Here is a 10585-nt window from a genome sequence, read left to right as displayed (position 1 = left end):
GAGCTTCCCGAGCACCGAGGTGAGGCTTACAGGCCTATAGGGTCCTCCTTCCTCCCCTTCTTGAAAACTGGGACCACATTAGCCGGTTTCCAATCCCCTGGCACCTGGCTAGATGACCACAAATGCTCATACAGCCGGGCCAAGGGCTCCGCAATGACCCCTGCCAGCTCCCTCAACACCCTTGGGTGGAGGGCATCTGGACCTGCAGATTTAAAAATGTCTAGCCCTTTCAGAAGATCCCGAACTACATCTGTGCTGACGGAAGTCTTGACAGAGCTATCCCCAAGATTGTCCCTACCTCTGGTAGGTGGGATATCCCAGTCCCTGTTCAAGAAAACAGAGGTGAAGAAACTGTTAAAAATATCAGCTTTCTTGTGTGGCGTAGCCACAAGATTACCGTTTGCATCTTGCTGGGGCCCTACATTGCCTGGTGCCCTCTTCTTGCTCCCAATGTACTTGAAAAAGGACTTTTTGTTGTCCTTAATCCTGGACGCTAGCCTGAGTTCCTCAGGCATTGCTGAATGCCCTTGCTGAGCCAAGGGGGTTTCTGAGCACTCTTACCCCACTTGCTTCTCTCAGGGACTGTTATCCTTTGGACCTGGAGGATCACCCCCTTAAGGTAAGACCATCCCTCATGGACTCCCATCTCCTCTACCTTCTGGGCCCTCGGTGCCTCCCCCACTAGTCTCCTAAGTTCATTGAAGTTGGCCCTTCTGAAGTCAAGGGCTTTAGCCTTGGTGTGAGCCTTAGACGCCCTGCGTTGGATAATGAAATCCAGCAGGTGATGATCACTGTTGCCCAGGTGGTCAAGGACCTGCAGCCCCCTCACCAGGTCACCCCCCATGGCCAGGACCAGGTCCAGCAAGGCATTTTGACATAGTTAAGCTACACTGAACCTTATCACAAATTTCTCAGGATGAGTCAATGAATGAAACTTGCTTTCCAGTAAATTAGTACTGTAACTCCTTGAAGAGTAAGTCAGAGGTGGGCAAAATACATTCCAGGGGCTGTATCTGGCCCACAGGAGGTCCATGGGCCCTGCCTAGCCATAGGGAGCAGCCCAAGCTGTGGCATGTGTGGCTGGTCTCACTGCCCCCAGGCGTGTGGTGGGGGGGGTGTAGTGGCAAGCTGCTGCCAGATCTAGCCCTGCTGCTTGTCTGCCATTACCAGGGTGCTGGACAGAGAGGGTGGATACTTTATTATGACCAGCCTGGGCAGATGGGATGGGGCCACAGGCAGGTGGGTAGCAGCATCCAGGAGTGGGACAGGTGGGTGAGGCCAAGGCTGTGGGGCAGTGACAGCACAGGGCCAGGGCCCAGGGCAGAGCTGTGATCTGCTCCTTGTACGTCCCTTCCTGTGGATCCGGTGCCTGTCACAGGCACATGCAGGGAAGCAGATCATGGCTCTGCCCCGCTCCTGGACACTGACCTCCACCTGTCCGTGGCCCCATCCTGTCTGTGAGGCTGAGTGGCCCCTGCCTGTGGGGGTTCCAGGCCAGTCTCTATGGAGACCGCACCTGCTCCATCTGGTGGGTGTGGGGTACATAGGCCCAGGGCCAGATAAGATCAGTTGCACTCCTTTTCCCTCCCTCCCTCCCCAGCCCACAACAACTCACCAAGACTCCTTAAATTCCACTTCAGCCCAAATAATTGCCTACCCTTGGTCTAAAGGGTTATCAATGGACATTATATACACAGGTTGACTTGATAATAAAACTTGCTGAGGACCATTTCCAGGTAAAGTAGACAAGATTGCCTCCTAAGAGATGGATGGCAAAGGGCACAAGTGATCTGATACAGTTCTGTCACCACCACCTGTTGATGAATAAAAATAGTTTAAAACATTGCACGTGTCCTTTTGTTTGATTGCTTAAATCTAATAGAATTGCTTTTGTCATCTGAGAAAGGTATTCTTCATTGCTTTAGATAAGCTTTTGATTAGTGATTCTTCCTGTTCCTTGAAGGGAATAAACACAATAAACCCCAGAACTTTTAAACATTCGTTATAACATGTCACCTCACTCTAGATCCCAGTAAGACTGTTACTTGCACCAGTTTTCTTTGGTGTTTTTTTTTTTCTTTTATAGATGTTATACTTGCCACTTTGTGTTTTATTTTAAATTCATGCCCCATCTTAAACCTATCCTGGGAACAAATAAGCCTGCATGGATATTCCACTGTGCTTTCTCTGTCCAATGACACCCTCTTCTTGGGAAGTAAGATGGTAGTCTTGTTTTCACAGCTATGGTCTTGGTCTTTGTATTTGACAACTGCAGGGGGGATGAGTTTGTGCTGTGCCACGCTATGTTGAGGGAATGAAATTACCTGCTTGATATGTAGGCCCAGAATCTCCGTGTGATTGGTCTGCCACTCAACCCAAGTGAGATATAAAAGCAGCAATGGAAGAAGGCTACATCCCTATTAAGCCACACTTGCACTTGGTTCTTGAATGTTTATCTAAATTGCTTATGTGAAAGTACAGCTGATAAGTTTAAGTATACACTTTTAGAGGCAGAAAAGTAGTTACTGTAAATAGGACTTATGGCATTAGAACATAGTTGTGGTCAACTGTGATGTCTTAGTAGATAAGCCAAGCTTGTTGCTACTGGTTAGCATGTTTTCAGTTTTCTCAGCCTCCAGTAGGAGTTCATCAGGTATTTCTTCCAGGTTGTAGTTGCATGTGGTCAAACCATTATCTGCAGCTTCAGCTAGTTCGATGTCCTCAGTAGCTTCCAGAAAACAGGCATCATCACTTGCATTGTCCCATTCTGTATTTGAGCACAGTTTGCCAAAAGACTTCCTGTTGTCTTGAAATATTCTTAGTGGTATGCTCTCTGAGAAGTCTGGAGGGTTTGAAGATAGTTCCACTTTTTCTTTTTTGTTACCACTTTCATCCATAAATACATATTCTTCTTCCTTAAAAAGAAAATGTCATCATCTGAATTTCACATGAATCGTTTCTAAAAACTCAGTTGGTTTCAGATGGCAGCAAAGTTAGGCTAATATTGGATCTTTCAAAAAAGTCCATATCTATTAGGCATGATGTAGGTCAGTGCAGGACATGCTCTCTTTGTAATCTGGTATATGCGTAGTTTACAGTACAGTTAAGCACTAATCCTACAGAAGCCAGCTCTTGCTTCACTGGAAGTAGAATTTTGCTCTTACAATACTCTGGATGAACTAAGAAACTTTGAAAACTCATACTCAAGAACATTCTTACTAGCAATCTAACTTTATTTTTCTAATGTTATAAAAGCTGTAGTCTGTCTGTCTGTCTGTAGCGCTTTATTTGCACTCTGATTGGTTGTCTGAAACAACCAGAGTGCTCCAAGAGTGTTCCGGATAGGAGGTGGCGCTGCAGCAGGGAGCAAGGCCAGCGCCATTGGCCTCGCCTCCCCTCCCCAACCTGCAGGCAGCAGCACGGGGTGCTGGCTGAGGGGGACAGAGGGGACAGTGGGACAAGCTTCCCCCGCCCCCACCCTGAGAGACTGTGGCAGCACAGGGTGGTGGCGCTCAGTTCCCTCCCTGCCCCCCATTCCCCATCATTCCTGAGAGGCAATTGGCTAGTCTGTATAGGAGCAGCTAGAGCAAATGTTTCATGCATACTTATGTTTTTCCCTGCAGCAGCAAGTTTGTTGTTTTCAAAGTGCTCTGCCAATCTTAAGGTACTTAGGAAAAAACCTACAGATAACTTAAGTAGTATTGGAAAACTAATCTTAATATAAAGATATACATACAAATCTTGACATTATCTTTAAGAGCTTATACTGTGTATAGTTACCAACCTTTGATACCTTAAACAGGACTTTTAACTGCGTATCTACATGTAAAACAGATTAACAACTGGAATTACTTTGACCAAATTTTTACTAAGCGTTACTGAAAAACTATTATCTTCAAAATTCAGACTATCAATTGCAAGATACTCTAAAAATGTAGGAGTCTTGCATTAAGTATATTCTTCAAAATGCTTTATTAGAAAGAGATTTTAAAAAATGATGATACAATGTTATATTTAAGTCACTGACTAGTTTAATATTGTGCCATTTTAAGACTGAATCATTGTCAGTATATTAGGGCAAAAATATTTAAGTTCTACATAGATACAGCTGTATTTCCATGGTGATTTGTGTTGCAGTGGATAGTTGACTTATTTGCTCAAGCATATCCCTAACCTAAAAAAAAAAAAAGCCTCTGCAAGGAGTATTTAACTACTTTGGTTGAGAATCATGGGTCTAACCAACTTGAGTGCCGTGGTGTGTCACACAATGTTAGCATTTTTAGGCGTGCAAACATGATTCACAAGATATAAACCCAGAGATTTCAAATAGGAATCCAGACTTTTAAAAACATCCTGACTTCTTGTGGTCTGAATCCTTTGCAACAGCAGAATTGTTGTTATTTTTTGTACTAAGGGCTGGCATTTTCCAAGGTGTGCCTTGAACATAGTGAGTGCCTTGAGTCTAAAATAAGTTGAGAACTACTGAGTTAGATGGCACAGGAGTTCAGTCTCTGGCTATTTCTTCACTATTATAAACAAGACTTGTCTAGATACAGATAAAATGATGTCCAGTCTACGCTACCACTTCTTTAGTTGCTATACTATCATCACATTTAAAAAAACCCAAACACTTGGGGTTGTTACACAAGTTATATTTTTCATGAATTCAGGCCCCTAAAAGTGCTCTATAGCTGTGCTGACGCACATATACACAGCTACAGAGCGCCTTTTAAATGGTCGAGCATGCAAAAAAACCTCTCTCAAATGAGGCATTAGATGAAGGTATTCTGCTTTAGTGTGTCTTAGGCAACTTGTGTTGCCTACGGTTAATTTTTTGTGCTTTGTGGGCTGGGCTATCAGTGTGAGGGTAGGAGGGGGGGAAACAGCACCAAGTTACTGGCTGGGGTTTGCTGCCTAGTTGGAGCTGGAGGGGCGGGGATGGAATAAAGCCTCTGGCCTCATGGTCCCTCCCCCCCAGCTACCCCAGTTGGGGTATGGAGGGGGCCTAAGAGGCAAGGGGGTTCCATTCCATTCCCCAACCCCCCAGCTCAGGTTGGGCAAGCTGACAGCTCATGCTACTCCTTTCCCCCTCAATCAGTTAGAGCATGGCTAAGGTAAGTCTGTTAGCACCCTTGCTGACCCCATTACAATTAGTGCTATAGACCAGTGCTTCTCAACCCATGGTATGTGTAACTCTGGGGGTACATGGGTGCTGCATTTTGCTCTTTACCTGTTCAGGCTGGAAGTTCTGACCACTGCCCCTCCTGCTGTGTCTGGTGTGCCAGAGCTTTCACTCCCCAGCATCAGTGTGCCGGGGGATAGGGAGGGAGGTCCCACGCAGGCTGCACTGCTCCCCGCCGCAGTGGAAAAAGTGGGACTTGGTTCCTGGTGGCGAAACCAGAAGTGCCATGGTGGGACTTCCGGTTTCACTTTTGCTGTGTTGATCAGCAGGCGATACATAAGGTACCAAAGGTTGAGAACCACTGCCATAGACATCATAGGGTTGCAAGAATAATGTCAAGGGTTGTACAATCTAACACTTTAATGTAGGTAAGGCTTTTATGGGGCTATAAGACATGGTAGTTTTGGCATTTAATTTAAATCTTTCATAGAATCATAGAAAATTAGGGTTGGAAGGGACCTCAGGAAGTCATCTAATACAACCCCCCTGCAGGACCATTCCCCAACTAGATCATCCTAGCCAAGGCTTTTTTAGCTAGGTCTTAGAAACCACCCATGATGCATTCCACCACCTCTCTGGGTAACCTGTTTCAGTGTTTTACTACCCTCCTAGTAAGAAAGTTCTTCCTAATAATCTAAACTAAACTTCCCTTGCTGCAACTTGAGACCACTGCTCCTTGTTCTATCATCTATTCACGTAGTTGAAGGCTGCTACTAAATCTCTGTCTTCTCTTCTCTAGACTAAATAAGCCCAGTTCCCTCAGCCTGTCCTCATAAATCATGTCCTCAGCTCCCTCACCATTTTCATTGCCCTCTGCTGGACTCTCTCTAATTTGTCGACATCCTTTCTGTAGCGGGGGCCCAAAACTGAACATAGTACTCCAGATGTGGCCTCACCAGTGCTGAACAGAGAGGAATAATCACTTCCCTTGATCTGCTGGCAACACACCTACCAATGCAGCCCAGTATGCCATTAGCCTTCTTGGCAACTAGGGAACACTGCTGGCTCATTTTCAGCTTATTGTCCACTGTAACCCCCAGGTCCTTTTCTGCAGAGCTGCTGCCCAGCCAATCAGCCCCTGGCCTGTATCTGTAACTACTTTATTCAGTAGTTAGAAATAAAAACACACATACCTCTTTGAAGAGAAATGGGAGGCATATCTCAGGTGGTAATGGAGACCCTAAATCAAATATAGGTTTTTTTTTTTTAATTAAAAAATTATTAAATACAAGTTTAGATGTTAAAATGTATTGAAAAAAATACTCACGTTTTGACTTGAAGTTTTCCGCTCTGCAAACAGGGTCATGACATTTTTGATACCAAACTTCCCTTTTTAGATCTATCAGGATCCTTGAAATACAAATGAGTATGTTGGCTAACGTTTAACAGTATAAACACAACACATATTTTGAGGGAGAAATCCCAGCCTTGCTGAAGTGAGACTATGTCAAAGACTTAAAGGATTACACCCATAATCTATAACTGTAAGTAGAATCTGTCCTGTTTGCAATTAGAATACAACCTTTATATTAATATAATTTTACAGTAACAGCATACAACTAAGGAGATCATGTTGCATATACTGAATATAAAGGAATTGGGGAGAAGGGGGAATTAAAGCCAAGGTTTTGAAAGAGAAACAATTAATCTCAAATGTACATTAAAATAGCACATGAGACTAAGACAGGTTACAAAGCGTAAATTAAATCTCTTCCTCTTGAAATTAATTCAGCTAAGCGTCTGTTTGAATTTACGTTCGTTCTGTCTGTATAATGTTTCTGCAGTTTTCTGGAAGTGCATGGCTGGAAGGGACCTCAAGACATTATTAGCCCTCCCCTTCCATTGAGGCGGGATCAGTTATGCCAGGGGTGGGCAAAATGCAGCCCGCGGGCTGGACATGGCCCACCATGCCATTCTATCCAGCCTGCGGGGCCCCTAAAAAATTTATATTTATCTGTCCTGGGCTGCCTGTCATGCAGCCCTCAATGGCTTGCCAAAACTCAATAAGCGGCCCTCCACCCAAAATAATTACCCACCCCTGAGATATGCCAAGATATGCTCTAATACAGCAGTTGGCAAGCTATGTAAGATGACCTATGGAGTCGCTGGATCCAGCCAGCGGAGCTGGGGGGAGGTCTGTGCCTATGCTGCTGCAGGGCAGCAGGGAGAAGCGGCAGTGGCAGCTGGGTCTTAGCTCTGACCTCAGACCCGACCCAAGTCAGTCTGGCCTGCCACTGCAAAAAGGTTGCTGACGGCTGGTCTAACATTTTAAAAAGCTTCCAACACAGGAAATTCTATGACTTATTTGGGTAAGCTGCTGCAGTATTTGACAGTTCATATATTTCTTAATATCTAATCTAGATGTCCCTTGCTGCAAAATTAAGCAAACCACTTCTTGTCCTCTCCCCTGTGGGCATGGAAAATAATCTTGTATACCTGAAGGTCTGCACCTTTCTTGTCTCTTTCTTTGAGACTAAAGCTCAGTTCCTACCAAAACTGTGATTTTGCAGATTTTGTAAAATCTGGCATTGCCCACAAAAGTGCAATTGGGTGGGGGGAGGCTTACAGAAAGTAAAAAGCAGTCCTTAGGGTGTAGTGGCAGCCTGCCAGGAAGGCTGCCCGCTCAAAGTGCTGCCAGCAAGATGGCTGCTGCCCCTCACCGCTGATTGGCTGTAAGAGCTGCCTGTCATGTGGCTCTGCCCTTTACCAATCAGCAGCAAGGGGTGGGGCTGCGTGACAGACAGCCCTTACAGCCAATCAGCAGTACAGGGTGGGGGCCACTGGGTCCCCTCAGCCAATCGGGGGCGGGGGCACTACTCCACCCAAAATGGCTGCCAGACCCCACAGTCTGTCTGCGAAATCGGTGGGCAGCTGCTATGAATTAGGTAGGGCTCTACTTGTGCTTGTCGCTTTCCTCTGGATTTTTGTTCGTTTACATTTTTCTTGAAGTGTAGGGCCCATGGCTGGACCCTGTACTCCAGATGAGACTAAACTACTACCAAGGATAGACTGGAGCAATTTTTCTTCTATATCTTACTTGGTATGTATGCTAACACATCTCAGAAGGAAATGTAACATTTTTGCAAGTGTCACGTCATTGATTCAGTCAGTTTATAGTTCACTATCACCCCAGATCCTTTTCTTTAGTATTGTTGCCTAGCACATTATTCCCCTTTTATATTTGTGCATTTGATGAATTCCCTGGGAAACGGAAGAAAGCCATACAATAGAACTTCAGAACTTTTTAGATATGCTTGAATAAATATCATGCATTCAGTATTTTAAATACTGATACATGCCCTCAGAAATGGAGTGGACTTAAATTTGGATCCAATCAGACATGTTGCCTTTACAAAAATCATACGTCTAGTCATTTGCAGTCACAGTCAACTTCACAACATCAAGTCATCAGCTTATGATTCCGGTTGGTCTAATAAAAGGTATCATTTTGGAACCAAGCGTTTTAGTTTTTTGTATGTCTTTTGTCTCAGACCAACATGGCTACCAAGTACACCCCCCAAGTCACCAGCAGCATTAACTTGTCTGGGGTATAACTATTTCTGTTCCAATAAAACTGACTTAGCATTTTTAAAGCTGTTAGTTTCTCAACAGTGTTAACCAAAAATTTGGAGTGATACCTTATTGCAGTCAATAGCAAACTTTTACTGCAGTAGGGTCAGGAATCATCTTTGCCATTTTAACAAAATTGAAGTTAATTCTCTTTGTAACTCCAACAATATTAACATGGCCTGCCCCTCTTCCTTCTAGAACGTCATAAATCTCAAATTATGCTTTAATGGTCACAGCGTAGTAGCCATGTTGTTAGGCTTCATGAACAGAAGAACCACACAAATATGGTAACTGGACATTAGCATGCCTTCTTGTCTTACTGCTTTGAGAAACTAACAAAGCAAAATTCAACTTAGAACAACTTTTAAGGCAATCTTAGCTACTATACTGAAAATCTTCCCTTTTATTGCTTCTAATGAGTGGCACAGAGAATCCCATCAGGGTCAGAACCCTGTTTTACTAAGTGGTATAAAGGACATAAGACAACCCCTACCCTGAGTTTTCATTCAATAGTGCAAAAGCATAAACAAGCTGCATTCCTTATTGAGATGTTCTTTTATAAAAATGTGTGCATTAAGTATATCTCCTTCAGGGACAGTACTAAACAACATACATTATGTTGTTGCTTTTGTGAGCTCTTCCAATGTTTTCACACCAGCGATATCTGGAAATGTCATAAACAAGAAGTTCTTCCAGGGAAAAATAATTCCAGTGTCGTATCCCTGGAAAATAAATAATAAAGTATTTGAATCAGTGACATTTGTAGAGTCTCTCTCTCTCTCAAAAAAAGAAAAGGGTGCATCTTACCTCCTTGAACACCATCTTTATTAACTAAAGAAAGGACAAAGCGGTCAACCTCAGGATAGGGAGAATAATGATATCCTTCTATGGGATCTGTTAAAACTAAAATGCACAGAATTATTGTTACAGATTAGACAGGCTCAAAGAATTGAAGTGTACTTTATTCTTATTAATCACTATGGGTTTACTCATTACTATAAAATAAAAGCAGAATTGGGCCTAATGATGGTTGGTATTATCTCTTAGAAAGCCACTCTTGTACAAGTTTTTCTTGCTTGACCTCTGAGGACACTTGGTAATGGCATATTGTAATCACCATAGAAGATGGTCCTGCACTTTAGAAGTTGGTAACTGCTTAATGTTCAAATGAATAGCAAAATTCTCACTGTGAGCTAGATTATGCAACATAGTTTGATTACTACCTTATACAGCAAGCAGTTCTACCAATTTCAAGCTGGACTGATGCTGGATGAACACGGATGAGCAAATCTTACCCTTTATTAAGTTACTAGCCTTACTCACATCTCAGATCACTGACCTGGGTCTGGAATGGTCAGTGTAATAGTAGCTGTTCTTAGACAATGAAACTTTAAAAAACAATTTAAATGGGAAATTGTGGAAAAAGAAAACATGCACAGACTACAACCGTGCTAAGCCAAAACTACAGGTTATCCCATTTTCTGGATTAGCTTTTATAACTCTTTTGTCCCTCATGAGTTTCCCTCTGTTCTACCCACCTTGCCTCTCCCATCACTGTCCCCTTTTTTTCTTCCCCCTTCCCTACCCTTTACAGTCTAACCACTATTTTCTATTTAGGAACTGTTTCCTGCACTCTTCTTGGCATCTGACGAAGCAAGCTTATGAAAGTTTTTACAGACTAACTAAATCAGAGATGTAAAGTGCAAATCTACCTTGCCTTCTGCCTGATTTAAGATTAACATGGCTAACTACTTCTCTCTGCTACATGTAATAAGCCAACCAAAATGTAGATCATCACTTGAACAGTTGAACATTGAGAGAAGTTAGGTGCAT

The 10585-nt window shown here is 43.4% G+C and overlaps 1 protein-coding gene across 10 annotated transcripts in view; it reads right to left on the bottom strand.

The window, feature by feature from the left end:
* Positions 1-757: 757 nt before the first annotated feature.
* Positions 758-10585, bottom strand: part of PRIMPOL (primase and DNA directed polymerase) — a 31938-nt gene continuing 22110 nt past the window's right edge. For 6 of the 10 annotated variants that reach the window (XM_025207592.1, XM_025207593.1, XM_025207596.1 and 3 more), the window contains 5 exons: positions 9560-9655; positions 9366-9474; positions 6450-6532; positions 6316-6362; positions 758-2915 (listed from right to left, as the gene is read on the bottom strand). In XM_025207592.1, the coding sequence (XP_025063377.1) occupies positions 2547-2915; positions 6316-6362; positions 6450-6532; positions 9366-9474; positions 9560-9655 (704 nt within the window). In that variant the 3' untranslated portion in view covers positions 758-2546. Of the gene's footprint in view, positions 2916-5230; positions 5386-5429; positions 5484-6315; positions 6363-6449; positions 6533-9365; positions 9475-9559; positions 9656-10585 lie in introns of those variants that run through there. The other 4 variants (XR_003094771.1, XM_025207594.1, XM_025207597.1 and 1 more) reach the window with 4 other exon arrangements.

The sequence above is a fragment of the Alligator sinensis genome, unplaced genomic scaffold, assembly GCF_000455745.1.
Source record: "Alligator sinensis unplaced genomic scaffold, ASM45574v1 scaffold354_1, whole genome shotgun sequence".
NCBI lineage: Eukaryota > Metazoa > Chordata > Crocodylia > Alligatoridae > Alligator > Alligator sinensis.
The sequence above is the reverse complement of the archived record's forward strand: the minus strand, read 5'-3'. Positions and strand labels throughout refer to the sequence as shown.